This window comes from Puma concolor, chromosome D1, assembly GCF_028749965.1.
Source record: "Puma concolor isolate L17-30 chromosome D1, mPumCon1.1.hap2, whole genome shotgun sequence".
Taxonomy (NCBI): Eukaryota; Metazoa; Chordata; class Mammalia; order Carnivora; family Felidae; genus Puma; species Puma concolor.
Window position 1 is genome coordinate 45,358,664 of NC_141676.1, and position 18,204 is coordinate 45,376,867.

General features: G+C 38.8%; 1 protein-coding gene across 6 annotated transcripts in view; it reads left to right on the top strand.

Annotated features, from left to right (window-relative positions):
- Positions 1 to 18,204, top strand: part of RRAS2 (RAS related 2) — an 84,265-nt gene that overhangs the window by 52,857 nt on the left and 13,204 nt on the right. For all 6 annotated transcript variants that reach the window (XM_086677914.1, XM_086677916.1, XM_086677919.1 and 3 more), the window contains exons 2-4: positions 6,663 to 6,750; positions 7,699 to 7,801; positions 7,971 to 8,079. In XM_086677914.1, coding sequence (XP_086534040.1) covers positions 6,663 to 6,750; positions 7,699 to 7,801; positions 7,971 to 8,079 — 300 coding nt within the window. The remainder of the gene's footprint in view (positions 1 to 6,662; positions 6,751 to 7,698; positions 7,802 to 7,970; positions 8,080 to 18,204) is intronic.

An 18,204-nucleotide genomic window follows, 5' to 3' on the forward strand; every position in this document is an offset into this window, starting at 1 on the left:
GTGTGGAGAGTTAAGGGTTCTAAGACCAGGATGTTTTTAGAGAGAGTTGTTTGTGGTGTGTTCTGTGTCTTTTCCTACCTCCACACATAGCTTCTAGAGAGCAGGATGCTTCTCTTAAACCCCTTTCATTGAAGCCAAATGATAAGGGAATGTCTACTAGAATCATTCTGAAAACTCGACATGTATCCCTGGTATTTGGTAGAGTATAATGAATAGTATGAGAATCTGTGGATCCATAGGAGAGCAGAGAGAAAGGAAGAGGGCTGTATAGTTAGTAAGTAATCTGTATTTCAGAGATAGTAGTGTTTCCTTGAGCCTCTGGATAGAACCAGGTTAAACCCTTCTAAAGAGGGATGCTGTGCATGGCCACCTAGAAGATGATATGAACCAGGATGGAAATGGAAATTCCAGGATTTGAGGGTTAGAAGTGTAAATAGCTTCTTCTCACTAAAGTCATGGGAATTGCACATGGAGGGTCTCATGTAAGATTCTTCCAGGAAACCCACAGAAAGTTAGCATGGGCACCAGATTTCATTGGTGCGGCCTTTCAACTCCCCTTACCTCTCCCCAGTCCTTCAGTTCCAAAACTAAAGGAGCCAGAGGTAGCCTTGTTAGAGGTAGAAGAGATGCAAAATGGGGAAAGAAAGAATATTTGACTGGTGCCCCCTGCCACACCCCCACTCCACTGCAGACTTCTTGAAAGCTCTATCTCAGAAGGGAGAAAGAAGCTTTTTAATTTAGATGAGTATTGACTAATTGTCAATACTAGACATCTTAACTATTGAAATCATGATGTTTTGGGGCTGATAGTGATTGAACAATTATGTATAATCAAAGAGTGATTGGAAAAAATTAGGAGACGTGTTAGATTTCATTCAGGAGCAAGGAAGAGCTTGTACACGGAAGAGCTTTGAAGGAAAGTATGCTTCTACTCTTTTGAGTTTAGCTCAGTGCATCATTTATACATTCACATGTACACATATATGAAAAGATAAGCAATTGGAAAAGGAAAATGTAAGTATCAGTTCCAAGGTATATATAAAGTTTGGTGTATATATTTTCCAAATCACAGTCTACAGTACTTGAAGTTGGGGAAATCCAGACCTGTCACCTTAAGGATAAGAGAAATTAAGGCATATTGAGATTGTTTTCTGGTTGGGGTGTTGAAGGTCTTGCAAAGGAAGTAAGGTATGGATTGGACTGGCCTTCATTAGCTAAGACTTACAAGGGCCTACTGTGTGTCATAGGCTGTACTTTGTATTCCACATACAGTAGTTTTACTTTTCACAACAATCCTGCAAGCTCAGTATTATTTCCATCTTAACAGACATGGAAACTGAGGTTCAGACAGGTTAAATGTGGTGCTTTAATTTCCCATAGGTAGTAAAAGTAGCTGAACTGTATTCTGGTCTGTATAACTCAAGCTCCTTCCACTCCACCCTGCTGCTTCCCTGGTGGCCCCACACACTAGGATACTGTGGTGGGATGAGGCAGTGGAACCTAGGCAGACAGACAGTCCTAGCCAGGAAGAGAATGAGGCGCATACACTGCTCTCTCTGACCAGGCTCTTCCGTGGCTGCCTCGGGGCAGCCGTGCTCCGCCCCTTGGGTCAGAGGTTTCTCTTTTCCCATGATCCTTCAGTGCTGCATCTGAAGCCGGCACTGGGACATGCCCTCCTTAAATTATCCCTCTTCTTACCCTTTTCTGTTAAGAAAATGGGCTTTAGAGATGTTAATCAGTTTACCCAAGGACTCTAGTAGTGGAACGGTATCTGGGTTTGAATTTTAGGTTTTTCAGACCCTGTAGCCCATAAGTTTTCTTCTCATCATGCTGTTACCAACAAAGACTTTATAAGTGCTTGTATTAATAGAAAATGGGCCCTTAGGAAACCTGTTTTGGTTTATTCTGTCATAATTGAAAAAAAAAAAACCATAATACAGATTTTGTGGATAGAATTAAGAATAGGAAAGTACTGACTTGGAGTGGAGGGGAGCAGAGAACCACAGAATTCTGTACCTGGAATGTTTCATGATGTGGATTCTGTGTGTAGTGTGGGGGAAAAGGGTGAGCTGGCTAGGATGTCAAGAAAAAAAGTCTCCCTTTCCCCTCCTCCTGCACCCCATGTTTTTAGAGGACTCCTGAGACTTTCCTGAAAATGGCACTGTGCTCAGAAATGTCCTGTCGTTTGTTTAAAACTCCCCAGTGGCACTTTAGATCTAGCCTCCTGTCTTTACATATGCAAGGGTAGTGAATTTAACCAGTGTGCTAGATTTACGGAGTTCCACACAATTTCCAGTACATTACCCGTCCCAGTGTATAGACCAGACACCGCTCTGTGGCAGTGCTTGGGAACTGCACTCTCACCAGTAGCTGGGGGTCAGGAGAAAGTGGGCTCTCACTCGCCCACTGAATGCAGAAGTGGCCTCAGCCTATTCTCTTTCCTCCCCTTCCCCCTTCCGTTTCTTCCTTAAGGCTGCTGTGAATGGGAAGATGGCGAGCTGGCAATTCTCTTAAGCCAAGCAGAATTCCTGTTGTGCAATCTAGTGGCATATAATCAGGAATACTATTCCTGCCATCACAGCATAATGCTCTTGTGTTACTAAGGGCTTCTGACGACCTTACCCACGCCAGGTTGTCAGATTTTATCAGGGGGAAATAGACTCCCTGTGTGAATGGGATAGCTTCCCTAATTCTAAACTTTTCTCTGTATATCTTAACCTTAAAGAGACTTAGCTCCATTTGCCCCTCTTACTACCTGGAAGGCATCCTGCCCTTTGAAAGCAGGCGTTCTCTTTCTTTCCGGGATCCTTCTGCATGCATTCTTTCTTGTGATACCAAGAAAGCACATTACTTTCTCTTTGCTGTCCCCCTTCCCTCTTCTGTACTGTTCTCTATGGTCTTCTGCTATGCAAATACTGTACTTATTTTTTTCTTACGATCTGCTATAGAATATCCTTTCTGGACTGTGGTTGGTAACTTCTAGCAGCCTCAGGAGAGAGACTGTATTCTTTTTTGGCAAATTGCTGGACTATGTTTATAAGTGAGTGTACACACAGTTCCTACAGGAGTAGGGTATTAACCACTTATGTTTTGTTGCCTTCTGAACTAGCATGGTATTCAGTTCTTTGGCCAGTACATTTAACATTCTCTATTCCTCTCACCCACAGCCACAGTGCAGTTACTGGGTGTTGTCTAAAAAGCAGTGGGCTCTGTGAAAATAGGGCCTTGTCCCTGTGATGCTCTCTATAAAAAACTGTCAAACGAATGAAACCAGGATAGCAAGAGCAATTGGCTGAGGACTTTAGGTAGTGAAAAATAAGGCTTCGAATGGTGAGCAGCACAGATCAAACTAGAAGGATTTGCATGTTGTATAAAGTACTGAATCCTATAAACAGTAGGGGGCCATTAAATTTATGTGTCTTATATAGAGGTGTAATTTGTATATGTCCAAAAAGTGCACACAGCTTGTGTACAGCTTGATGAATTTTTACCTATGTGTATATCTGTGTAATTACTGCTCAGGTTCCAGACAATATCTCCAAAACTCCAGATGGGGAGATTATCTTGACTCACAACATTTTGGATACCAAGTCCCAAGGTTGGTTTGTGGTATAAGCAGGACTGGAATTATTACAGCTGTTCCTGGGATTAACGGGTCTTTATACTTGAATAAAAACACTAACTCATATCATCTAATCATCTAATTGTGTGACAGAAGTAATAATACAGTGTGGTTAACATTTATCAATCATCAGCATGTCTTGGCACTTTATAAATATTTCTTCAGTTTATCTGCTCCAGGAGGGTTTGTTGCTGTCCTATTTTACAGATGCTAAAGGTCAGAGAAGTAACATGTCTCAGTTTCCACAGCTAGAAAGTGGCACAGTTAGTATCAAATCCAGCACTGTCCATCACCAGAGACTGATTTCTTGTTGGTGATATGCTACCTTAAATATCTGGTGCCTGGGTTTAAGTAACAGAAACATTATGTCTTCGTAGTGGGAGAGGATGATTATATACGTTACTTGCTACCTGCTCATGAAGAATGCTCTTTTTAGGCACATTGTGACTTGTGGCTTATAGGAATTTCGAGAGAGAAGAGGGTTTTGGATTCTGTGTCAGTCAGGGCCTGGAGTGGTGTTCCTTAGGATGAATTTTTTTTTTTTTTTTTTTTTTTTAACATTTATTCAGTTTTGAAAGGCAGAGGGAGACAGAGCGTGAATGGGGGAGGGGCAGAGAAAGAGGGACACACAGAATCTGAAGCAGGCTCCAGGCTCTGAGCTGTCAGCCCAGAGCCCGATGCGGGGCTCCAACTCACGGACCGCGACATCATGACCTGAGCTGAACTTGGCCGCCCAACCGACTGAGCCACCCAGGCGCCCCTTAGGATGAATTTTTATGAAGGAGAAAGATGCTTACAAAGAGGATGGCTCCTTAAAATCGATATATAGCAACAAGGTGATGGTCCCTACAGGTGCAGTTTGAAAACAGGACACAATGAAGATGAAATGTAGACCTAAATATCTAGAAATTCCAGCAATTAGTTTGCCTTAAAAATTAATATCAGTGAAACAAGTGCATGCCAGTGTTAGTTAGCTAAATGGCAAAATTTTTATTACGTTTCAGGAGCTAAGATGGCCAAAGAAAATGTGAAACTTAAATAGCCACTAAAAGGAAAACAAAATTTGTTTTAATGGCCCTCAAAGTTACTTAAACCCAATAATCTTCTACATACGTTAATGTCTTAATTCTGTCTCAACAGTGCAAAAAAAAAAAAAAAAACAACAACCCTGTCACATCGAAAGAATTTTAGTTATTCATGATTAAAATATATTTAATATTTGTCCATTATTTTTTCAAAGTGGGAGGGACAGTGCAGCACATTTTAGCACATTTAGGTATAAACTGGGAGTAGTCAATAAAATTCAGGTTTTACAAGATGAAAAGCATGGCAGGAAGTATCCGATTCTTGCTGAGGAACCTGTTTCAGGAAACTAATCTTAAAAAGATGTAAACAGCATGCTTTTATCCAACTTGCTTGGGGAAAGACTGCAGTTTTAAGTTATTTAGAATAGTGGGCATAAAGGTACTATTTGTTGCCAGTTGTATCACTTTTTGAAGAGGTGCGGAGGCCAAAAAGTATAATCTCTGTTTTGATATCTGTTTATTTTTAAATGGGAATAGGGTGGTGATGGAGATGGATTTCTACTCAGAGCTGCTCTTGTTGGTAAATGTTTCTTTTACTGACTTTGTTGTAAAAACAAAACAAAACAAACAAACCCCTGCATTTAAGCAATTAAAGTTAATCCTAAAATATAAATAAAGTATGGAAAGTGTCCTTCAAAAATACAATATATGAGGTCATAGTAGTAGCAAGCAGATCTGTGTCTCCCTCCCACCCCCAACTCCCCAACCAGGAGTTTCTTTAGAAGTCTTGTTCAGAGTGCCTACTTCTGAGTAGCTTCTTGGTGTTTGCATACTACACATGCCGGGGGTTGTCACTTAAGAATGCTGTGTCCCTGGAGCCAGCAGGTCTAGCTGCCAGGAACGCTTGCCTGAAGAATGGCTGAACCCCTTTGGCTCTGGCTTCCAGCATTAAGCTGCCTTCCTCCAAGTCATTCCCTCAGATTTGGTAATGAGCCAGGGGGAAAGTAGGCTTTGAGGAAGTCAGTCAAGAGGGGAGAGCAAAGGAGATGCTCAGAACAAAAGAAGGATGATGTCAGTGTCCTAGTTAGTGCCCTTTTAAGAAGTGGGAAATAAGTCTCTTTGAGTCTTACTGTCGCTGTTGTTTTCTTTTTAAAACCTTTAAAAAACGGTGAAGTGTAATACACAAACATTTTTAACTGGCTCACTGAGATTCTTCCCTTCCTACTCTGCTACCTTAACTGTCCTTTCTTCTGCTGATTGCAGAAGATAAGTTGGGAGGCTTTGCTAACAGAGAAAGACAGAAATAGATGCTAGAGATGAAAAAAAAAACAAACAAAAATAACAGTGAAGGAGTAAGTTTGAGATCCCAGCCAAAAAAAAAAAATTCCGAAATCATGTTTCCTTATGATAATACACAAGGCAAATGAATGGGAAAAAACCAAGTATGAGGAAAGAAGGGGAGAAATGAAGGTGGGGTGTGGGATCTTCCAGGCTGTTTGTCTTCCTTTGTTTCAGACTCCTTTGTTCTTAGAACTGATGCTTACCCCTGGGTTGCAGATAGACTTGAATTATAACTGTGTTTTTTCTATTTTTATAAGACTGTGAGCACTGTGTGTGTGTGTGTGTGTGTGTGTGTGTGTGTGTGTGTGTGTGTATACACCCATCTTAGGTATATATAATTGAAAAAATTATATATAATTATGAAAACACTGCATTAGGTCTTTTGCAGTCTTCTTGCATATATCAGATAGGAGGATTCAGAGATATCAGTACGTTTTCTCCACTTGGAAGCTACTCTGAATACGTTTTATTCAGTTGGAAACCAACTGTAGTAGGATACTACTATTTTTGTAAACCAAATAAGGTAGTAAACATTTATTAAGGTTTAGTAGGAGAAACCTTAATACAATGAAACTATTGCTATTCATTCTGTATCAGTGAGATTTGATAAAGTTAATTGGTACTGGGGTGGGCAAGTAAACATAAATTTAAAAATGAGGTTATTTTTCTTACAGTCCTATTTTGTGACGGATTATGACCCAACCATCGAGGATTCCTACACAAAGCAGTGTGTGATAGATGACAGAGCAGCCCGGCTAGATAGTAAGTAATCTTCCTTTATTTGATAGTTTACATATCATATTTTTGAAAAGTAAGCTTGGGTGTTTTGCTAGGTTGCATACTACAATTGAAATGTGGTCTTGAAGCCCGTGTCTTTCATCAGCTTTGATTGATGAATCTGCATATTAGGATATTTGAATATTTAAATATTTATCCTACATATTAAGGTATTTAAATATTCCTCAGCAAATGTAATATAAAACAATAATTGTGTTGATCTTGTGCTGGTGAAACTAATCATGTCATGGTAACTAGTTGGAGTTGAATTTTTAGGGACATTTGGAAAGAAACATGAAGTTTCAGCCCTATCTACTTTCTTGCAAAGGTTAAAATGGGTGTAGTAAATATAGAAAAAGAGTCAATATTTGTCAACTTGCTTAGAATTTATAGCACGGAGGAGGCTTTAGCAAATAGTGTTTTGGGCTTGGCTACACATTACACATCTCCACAAAAGATAGCCCTGTTCTTTTAAGTTCGAGGATTCTTTCATTCAGAGAGATCAGTAAATAACGTTAGCGCCTGCTCTTTAAGGTGTTTGGGGGGAGTAGACCAAGGGATCTTTCTTGAATGGGTATCTTTTTCAGTCCTTTCTGTGGAGGAGATAAAACATCCAAGTGACTTTAGAGGTTGTCTGACTCCATCTGCCTAGATATATTTGATATTTTTAACTTTGTAATTGGTATGCTAATATATTCTAGCTTACAAAAATCAACTCGTACTGATGAAGATGACTCTGAAACTGTCTGCTGGGTGATATATTTGTCTCTAGTGTTGAGAATAAAGCACTAGGAAGAGAAGGCTTTTTGTTTATTTCACTGAGTCTAAAATATATACTCTAAAGGACCCACATTAATTGGGCCCTGCCCTTATGGGAAAGTCATTCATAAAATGAAAACACGAACACGGTTACATGTGTTGTTTTCTCTTTAGTTCTGGATACAGCAGGACAAGAAGAGTTTGGAGCTATGAGAGAACAGTATATGAGAACCGGCGAGGGTTTCCTGTTGGTCTTTTCAGTCACAGATCGAGGCAGGTTTGTACTAGTATTAACATGTAGATCTCCTGTTCATGTGTAGATCACTATTTTATTGAATTTGGATTTTCTTGTTTTTATAGAAAAAGGAAAAGTAATAAGGTACTAAATGGGCTGTGGAACTTGCCAAATTCTGAGATTTGAGCAAATTAATTTGTTTTTGTTTTAGTTTTGAAGAAATCTATAAGTTTCAAAGACAGATTCTCAGAGTGAAGGATCGGGATGAGTTTCCAATGATTTTAATTGGTAATAAAGCAGATCTGGATCATCAAAGACAGGTAAGAAGGAACTTTGCTGTTGGGAATCCCATTATTGATGATCATGTCAGTGAATGGATGTGTTTCTTAAAACCATTGAAAGTGCCATGATCAAGGAAACTTCTGAGCTTGGCAGTCTGGGTTTGGGGAAGTCAAATTCTCACATATTTTTACACCACACTTCAGTTGACTCTGTAAGCCCATATTTGTACCACCTCCATTCACATGTTCTTATTTCGTGAGTAATCACCACAACTCTAATTCAGTTAGCTCATCTTAAAGTTACCCTTACTTAAGGCCAAACTCATTCAGTGTTTTAAAAAATTTTTTTATACATTTATTTATTTTTGATAGCACAAGTGGGGGAGGGGCAGAGAGAGAAGGAGACACAGAATCTGAAACAGGCTCCGAGCTGTCAGCACAGAGCCCGACACGGGGCTCGAGCTCACAAACTGCGAGATCACGACCTGAGCCGAAGTCGGATGCTTAACCGACTGAGACACCCAGGTGCCCCATAAACTCATTCAGTGAATGCTAATTTACCTTCATCTAGAGAGTGGTTTTAACGTAAATTACAGTATTTGGATTTTCCCTAAGTCCCATTAATGATGGAATTTTCTGTTACTTCTTTATACTGGCTGGCTCTAACACCAGTAACCTGTAAGAAAAGAATATTTTTGGTATTTAGTTGTAGGCTGGATTATACTCACTTGTTTCTTTACCCTCTTATTTCACATTTAATTTTTAAAGTATTGGGCACCTTGTCTGCTCACGTTTTTGTGAAGGAGTAGAACAAGGTCAGATATGAATAAATGCAGGCTCTACATTGTCTTTTTGTGTCTATTTCTTTTAGGGCTTTAGCCTCTACCCCATATCTGGAATATAAGTTTTTAAGTTGTTTCTTAATTTTTTTTTGGCATTTAAGTTCTCTTTTGTTTTTATATAACTTTGTGTTGATGTTTTTAACATTTTGTTTGAAAAGTATAAACCTCAGGAAAAATGGGTTGATAATAGCATCGAGGACAGCCTTCTATTTTGTAGTTAACTATTTAAAGCATAATCTTTGATTTGTGTGCTCTATTTGTAAAATTTTGTTGAAGGTATATCAAGTTTAAAACATGGGCTTAAGGGAATGATATTATTCTAATGCTAAGATTTAGAAATGTTTACTCGTGATACTTAATGTAGAATAAGTTTTACTGCTAGGTCCTTTTCACATCTGAATTATTACAAAGTTATGGTGAAAAAATTTGATCTTCACTTTAAACAAGTATAAGTGGTTTGAAATAACTTAGAATACAGCACTGCTCACATCTTAAGCCTAGAGTATAGAGTACATTTATTTTTTAATTCCTTTTTGGGGGGGGGTCATTTCCTTCAGCGTTTCTGAACCTAGTTATATTTATTAAATGTTGCCAGTAGAACCTGTCTGCTGCTCTTGTCAGTCCTTTCTAATACTAGAAACACTTTTCTATGTTACCGAATCTGGGAAATCCTAACAGAGGAGCTCTGTGGCAAGCAAGCGGCTCTCCCCCAATCTTAACACTGACCTCTACCCCACCCCTGAGTGCTTTCTGCCATGATTATGGAAAAGGTTTTTGTCAAACCCTTTTCATGGTCATATACAACTCTAGTAACAGACTAACTAGGTAGGAGGCCTGGGGTGCGTGGGAGGTCTCCTGTAGGGTAGGTGGTGGCTGGGAAAAGTAGGGCAGGGAAAGTAGGGGAATGTATGCCCCCCCCGCATAGGCCCTGCTGTGATGGGCTTGGGGCAGAGGGTCTGTATGCGTTACTCTTAATCCTCTATGTACCGAAGATTGCCAGTGTTTGGTGTATGGTTTCCATCTGTTTGCAGATATTCAGCACTGGCTTTGTTTCATGCCATAGGCTTACAAAATTTTCCATCTAGGTTTTTTTTCCCTTTTTATAAGAGTAAAGATTCTCCGGGTAAAATGAGAAACAAGGTGATGAGAGGAACATTGTAGGGGATGATAGGTTTCATATTTCCATCACCCAAAACATACGCACTTAGGCTGGAGTAAGATCTTCTGTATTCATTTCTCTGCTTTAAACCGTACACAGGATAAATTACCTGTAGCTGAGAGCTCAGCTGTGTATATCCCCAGGGGAGAAGAGCAAGTGGCTCATATCTGACTGCTTAATTTTTGCTCATTCCCGTAGATTCTACTCTGAAGGATGGGAGCCAAGAAAAACTTTTTCCTGTTTATGCTTCCTCTTCTCTTTTCTGGGTTCCCGCACACTCGCACTCACGCATGATGGCTGCACTTACAGGAGCCTTGAATACTGGCTGGCAGGAAATCGACCACCTTTCCCTGTCCATTCATTTCCCACTTGTTTTCATGCTTATTACTCACTTTCTCATTCTTAAACTTACAGTGCTTTATTCCCCTTCCTCACTCATGGCTAATGATGAATCATATTTTCCTATTTCACTGAGATATTTCTACATGTTTCCACCTCCACATAATACTAACCTAAGTGCACATGTACCCCATCAATTCTGCCTTTCCTCACTTCTGTGGATAAACTGTTTACCTATCTATGCCCATCCTCTCTAGTAGGCCCTGGGTCCCGCTCCTTCTCACTAGCTCATAGATGTCGCCCCAGCAATGGTTCTGTTCTGGTTGTTCCGTTTCTCTGCTGCATAATCATTCCCACAAGCATGTCATGCTACAGTGGCTCTCATCTTTAAAACAAAAAGTAACTACAGCAAAAGCGTGTTCTTAATCTCACATTCTTCTCTGTGTACGTTTCTGCTTCTTGTATCAAGCAAAACTCCTTAAAAGCGTTATCTACACTTGCTCTCCTCTCTTTCCTGCCATTCTTGCTTGCTGTGACCTCAGGCATGCAGCACCCCAGTCAAGGTCACCATTTACGTAGATGTCAGTAACGTTTGACACAGATGCTCATACTCTCATTTTTGAAACACTTTGTTTACTTAGCTCTGGGATACCTTAACCTATGCCTCCACTCTTTCTTTGCCAGTATTTCCTTCTCTCTCACAGGTATCTTAGGCCTCAGGTGCACCTTCTTCTAAGGCTCTAGTTGTACAAAGACCACTTTACCTCCCAGCCTTGAGAGCCATACACCGTGCATTTGAAGTTGAGGTGCTGTGCTAAAGGTTTTTACCTTTTTAAAGTCTCTTTAGAATTAAGGGTGTTGTGTATAATGTCTTGGTACCTTTACCTGCTTTACTAACAGCCTGGACAGGCCACAGGATCCATAAAAATTTCTTCCCCTGTTTAGAAATGTTGACTTTTTGGTCATCATCCTTAAAGGGTTCTTACTCAGTAACCAGTCTTATTTGCTCTTAGTTATTGACCCAGTTCATTCTCTTCTGCCTTTGTGTTAGATACAATCCTTTGGACTTTTTCTAGTTTCTTGCCAGTTTTCTGTTACATAGCAAATGCCAGTTCTCCATGTTCTTTGAATTTGTGGGTCAGCCCTGGACATTCCTATTATTGGTTCCCGAGATTCTGAACCCATCTGGGAAGAGGTCAAGCAGAAGAACTTTTGCTTATTAATAACTTGCTTTTGGCTTCTGTATCTCTGGATTTGCTCCTTCCTTCCTTCCTTCCTTCCTTCCTTCCTTCCTTCCTTCCTTCCTTCCTTCCTTCCTTCCCATCTCATCCATCCATCCTTCCATCCATCCAATATTTATTGAACCCTTTTCTAGACACTAATAACACGCAATAGAAAGAACAAAGTCACTGAAATTGTCATTAAATAAGAAGAATTTGAATGGTTAGAGTTACCACACACCGAGCCCCTTAGAGATAAATAACATTGATCATCTTGTTTATTCTATCTAAGGTGGAGGAAGAGAACACAGGTAGTTGACTTGCTTGTGCTTGCTAAAATGTAAAAGTAGGTACATATAATAGTATACTGATTTCTGAAATTTAATACAGCAGTATGTGTGCTTGGATTGTGGACTTTGCTGTATCTCTGATTTCAAGTTCCTTGTCCTTGACTCAGCCCTGTCTAGAAATGGACTGTTCTGTTCTTTTTGTGTTTACCCTTTCTTCCTCTGGCTTACTTTAGCCTCCCCCTCTCCTTTCCTCCTTGTTAGGTGCTAGTGGCCACTGTTAATTTGAGAAAGGAACCCATTACACTTAGGATAATACCCAAGTGTACTAACCCCCACTGTCTCTGTTTAGTACCTTGACCACAGTATGCCCCTGTAGCCTCCCAGGAAAGGACCTCACCCCTACCCCCAATAGTAGAGTCAGGGTCCTCTTCTTGCCTTACCTGTTTTTGCCTTCTCTGTATCTAAAGATCTGTAAACCATTGAATGTAAGTAGCATGAGGGCTTCTCAGTTTCGATCAGTTTTGTTCATGCTTTGTCCTTAGTACGTAGAACAAAGACACACACTCAGTAAATATTTGCTGAATTGAATGATTCAAGGCATCAGTGAATCAAGATGTGGTATTAATTTGATGATTCTTTCTATACAATAGGCATTTAAAAAAAAACCACAAAAACAAGTTTTGGTTCTGTTGGTCTCTTCCTATTAAACCCAGTTTGTTGGATAAAACTGCTCTCATCATTCATATTTGCTCCTCTCCATTTGGAAATACATAGTACTAGATATACTCATTATTGTGGATATCTGCTAATATTCATTTGTGCCTTTGAAGTGAGGGTCACTGGAGGTTCCCAGATGTAGGTCTGTGAATTTGTTATATCAGATTCACCTTTGTTGCTTAAAACAGAACATTTCTGGGTAGTGCTGACCCACCAAATTAAAATATCCAAGAGATGAGGTTTAGTATTTGGTATCTTTATAGAATTCTCTGGGTTGGGGAACATCTAGGAAATCCTTATTTGTGTAGCTTTTCAATCTTCTGTTGATTCTGGCTTCATAAAGCTTTGGCTTTGTTCCATGTAATATTCTTTTGGCTCATTTTTGTGTTTGCTTGCTCTGGTGGTAACAATGCTATTTCTACTTCTTAGTTACAATAATGCTACTCCAGTGAGCTCAAAAGCAGCTTTATATGTGGTTAGAGATTTCTTGACCAGAAATGTATGCACAAACTTTGCTGACCTTGATTGCTGGAAGACAGTGATGTGAGACAGTACTTTAAAAATAAATAAATGAGGCACAAAATTAGTATTGGGAGTATTTTATCATGTAGGCCATTAATTCATTATTTTTTCTGTATAAAGATACCTCATTTGCCATTTCTCTTTAGCTGAATTACATTATGCAGGAGGGGTGGGACAAAGTACCTTTTTGAAGAATAATTGTGCTGAAAGACATGGCAAAATTTTTGAGGACATATGTCCCTCCCCCAAAGTTATATTAATAATTATTGAGATTGACTAGTCTCAAATATTAATTTTTATTTTTCTTCCTGTATCTTTTATTTCACGTTTTACTTATTTGGTCATACTCTGTTTACTTAACATGTTTTATTTCGTTAACTATGTACTCTTCTAGGCTCTGGATGTACAAAGACAAATATGCCTTCCTCCCTAGCTACAAGGGATATGATGGTGGGAGAGCGAGAAAAAGCAACATCAAAAATTGGAGTATAGTGTGTTTACTTTTGTTCACTGTAGGGCATGATGGGAGCTCTGGGGTGCTGTTCCAAAACTGCATCAGCACTGAGGGGCAAGTTATTGATTGCTTGAGTCTTGAAGTATTACTAAGGAACAAATTAAGAGTATAGGGTTGGGAGAGAAGGGATGGCATCCCAGGAAGAAGGAACAGAATTTGTGACAACGTGGTGGTATTTTTTTGTAGGAAGGAATTTCCCATGTCAAGTTAAAATAGGAATTGTCTTTTTAAAATTGGCTTCTGTGAAGCTTTCTTTTCTTACTTGGCTTCCTCACTAGTTGTTAATTGCTTGCTTGATTTGATTGATTTATATTTCAAAACCATAGGCCTTATGGTGCATAAGCTATTTTGAAGAGAGGCAGGGAAGTTTAAAAATTACAAAACTTGGGTATACTAGTGCTGTGTAGAACCTGCCTGCTACCCTTTTGGAACACAACACAATATCAACTCCTAGGTGGTAGTGTAATTATTAGATGTTTGCATTAATGGAATAATCTGATGATACTGTACTGAGTTGCTGAATTTTAGAAATGGAATATTAAATTGGGAGAGCAAACTACCTTAAAAGATTAGAGGGAACAATACCTTGAGCTCAAATAGGGCCAAGAATAATTCCTGCTCCAGGTTAGCCAGGGTGAAAAACGTCATTAATTCTTGGGCTATTGGGTAGTGTACTCAGAAGGTTTTGTTCCAGTTGTAGGGCAAAATTAGCTCTAGGGTAATTCTGTTCTGGCACTATGGAACAAAAAGGACTACACTTTCCAAATAACTGCATCCCAGAAGAAAGCTCAAGAATATATATAGGAATACACACTATCCAGAACCCAGTAGGTCCAAGTCTAGTACCCAGGCATCCATTCAAATTACCAAGCAAGAAGCAGGAAAATATGACTCATAATAAGGAGAAAAAACAAGGAGTAGAAACACACCCAGAAATGACACACGATAGAATTAGTGAACAGATATCTTAAGCAGTTCTATGACTATATTCCATATGTTCAAGAAGCTAGAGAAAAGACTGAGTATGTTAGGGAGAAACATGGAAGATGGAGAAAGATCAAAATCAAACTTGTAGAAATTGAAACTACAATGTTTGAGATGAAAGATACCCTGGATGGGATTAATAGCCAGAAGCAACAGCTGGAAAATGTCTAAATTTGATGAAAACTGTAAAATGCATACATTTAAGAAGCTCAACAAACCCTGAACATAAGAAATATGAAGAAAATTAGAATGAGACAAATTAAAATGGAATTGTCTGAAACCAGCGAAAAAGAGGAAACGTGACAGATAACCAGAGGAAAAGAAAAGTACGCACAGAGGAACAAAGATAAGGATGGCAGTGGTCACCACTGTTTCTCATGGGCAACGACTCAAGGCAGAAGATAGTGACACAACATCTTTCACGTACCGAGAGAAGAAAACTCGTCTAGAATTAAATACCCACTAAATGTTTGTTTCAAAATGAAGGTGAAATACTCCACAGATATGCAAAAGGTGGGAAGAGAAGATTTATTACCAGCAGACCTGTGTTATAAGAAATGTAAAAAGAAGGAAAATTATACCAAATGGCAGTTTGGATCTATACAAAAAACAAAAACAAACCCACCAGAAATGGCAATTATGTGAGTAAATATAAATTACTTTTATTGTTATTTGTCTCTTTAAAATATACTCTGGATGTTTAAAGCAAAAAAAGGTAACACTCTGTTGTGAGGTAAAAGATAACAAAATGTAGGAGGGAGAAATGTGTTACTGTAGTAAGCCTCTTATACTATATGTGAATGGACAGAATGCATTTGAACTTTGATGAGGGAAAATGTGTATTATAAACTCTAAGGCAGTCATTAAAATAACATGGTATATACTTCATTAGCCAACAAAGGACATAAAATGGAATCATAAAAGCAATATAGTTAACCCAGAAGAAAATAGAAAAAGAATAAGCAGATTAAAGAACAAATAGGATGGATAGGAAACATATCAAGATGATTCAGTGATGACGGTAATCACATTGGTGGTAGATTGTGTGAACACCTCAGTTAAAAGGCAAACATTGTCAGGGCACCTGGGTGGCTCAGTCGGTTGAGCGTCCGCCTTCGGCTCAGGTCATGATCTCACGACTCGGGAGTTCGAGCCCCACGTTGGGCTCTGTGCTGACAGCTTGGAGCCTGCTTCGGATTCTGTGTCTCCCTCTCTCTCTGCCCCTAACCCACTCTGTCTCTGTCTCAAAAATAAACATTAAAAAAAAAAAAAAAAAAAAAAAGCAAACATTGTCAAATTGGATTAAAAAACAAAACAGCCCCCAAAAAACAAGACCCTACAAGAAATCTACTTTCAGTGTAAAAGACAAATAGGTTAAAAGTGAAAGGATGGGGTAAGATATACCATGCTGATACTAATGGAAAGCCTCTTGAAGTGGCAATATAAATATCAGACTAAGTTGATTTCAGAGCAAAAAACCTACCAGGAATAAAGAGGATTGTTTTATAATGAAAAAGAGATTAATTCATTAAGAACATAACAATCCTAAACATTCATATATTGAATAACAACTTCAAAATTCTTCTTTTTTTTTTTTTTTTTAAATATTTTTTTTCAACATTTATTTATTTTTGGGACAGAGAGAGACAGAGCATGAACGGGGAGGGGCAGAGAGAGAGGGAGACACAGAATCAGAAACAGGCTCCAGGCTCCGAGCCATCAGCCCAGAGCCTGACGCGGGGCTCGAACTCACGGACCGTGAGATCGTGACCTGGCTGAAGTCGGACGCTTAACCGACTGCGCCATCCAGGCGCCCCTCAAAATTCTTCTTTTTAATGTTTGTTTATTTTTGATAGAGAATCAGAGCTTGAGTGGGGGAGGGGCAGAGAGAGAGAGAGAGAGAGAGAGAGAGAGAGAGAGAGAATCCAAAGCAGGCTCCAAGGTGTGAACTGTCAGCACAGAGCCTGAACCGGGGCTCGAACTCAAGAACCGGGAGATCATGACCTGAGCCAAACCAAGAGTCACACACTTAACTGAGCCACCCAGGCACACCACAACTTCAAAATTCTTAAAGCAAAATTGAAGGAACTGCAAAGAGTAATTGACATGTTCACACTTAACAGTCAGAATTTTCAACATCCCTTTTCAATAATTGAGTAGAAAGAAAACCAATAGGATATGGGTGGCTTGAACAGCAATGTTGAACAAATTATTCTGAACATTTAGTGAATGCCCCACCCAACAATAGCAGAATACACATTATTTTGAAATGAGAACAAGTCTCAATAAATTTAAAAGGATTCTGGTGAGACCAGGTATGTTCCTTGACCATGGTGGAGAATTAATTTGGAAACCAGTAACAGAACATAGCTAGGAAACCTCTAAATATGAGGAAACCAACAAGCTTCTAATTTATCCTTCTTATAAAGAAATGATCAAATGGGAAATTGCAAAGTATTGTGAACTGAATGATATTTAGAACACATATCAAAATTTGGGATGCTACCAAAGAGGAAAATAAAGAGAAATTCATAACATTAGTTATCTTAGAAAAAAGGAAAGGTCTCAATTCAATGACTGGCTTCTACTTTAAGAAACTAGAAGAAAAAGAGCAAATTAAAGACATAGTAATTGGAAGAAGGTAAATAATAAAGGGTGGAAATTAACAAAATTGAAAATAGAAAAACCATAGAAAGATAAACCTAGTTTTTAGAAGATCAAAGTGACAAATCTACCCAGAATGACCAGGTTAAAAAGAGCAAAGGGCACAGAGTACCAATGTCAGTAATAGGAGAGGTGCCATCACTTCAGATGTTAAAGATATTGAAAAGATAATAAATACTATAAAAAGAAATACCATACTATAAAGAAACTTTATACCAATAAATTCAACAAGTTAGATGAAATGGACATTTCTTAAAAGGTGCACAAAATATCAAAACTCACGAAAAAAATAGATAACATGAATAGTACTGTATCTGTAAAATAAATTCAACTGGTTATAAAAACCTTCCCTCGGAGAAAACCTCAGGTCCAGATGGATTCATCGGTAAATTATACCAAACTGATTTTGCTGAAAGTATTCCAGAATATTGAAGATGAGAGAATTCTTTCCAACTCCTTATATGAAGCCAGCATTACTCTGGCTTACCAAAGCCAGACAAAAATTTACGAGTACTACAGTCCAATAATTCTTGCAAACATGTATGTAAAAATTCTTAAAATTTTAGTAAATAGAATTTAACAATATATGAAAAGGACAGTGCATCATCACTCAGGTGGGGTCTATTCCAGAAATGCAGTGTTGATTTAACAGTCAAAGATGAATCAACACAGTTCACCAGATTAACAGACTAATGTGGAAAGATTATGATCTCAGTAGATGCAGAACAAAAAAAAGATTTGAGAAAATTCAACACACTTTTAAAAACTCTTTACAAATGGAATAGCAGAAACTTTGTTAACACGCTAAAAGGCATCTTCAGTGAAACCCTACAACTAATAGTGTGCTTAATGGTGAAGGACTGAATGCTGCTGTCACTGCACTGAATGGTCTACGCAGTGAGGTGAGGCCAGA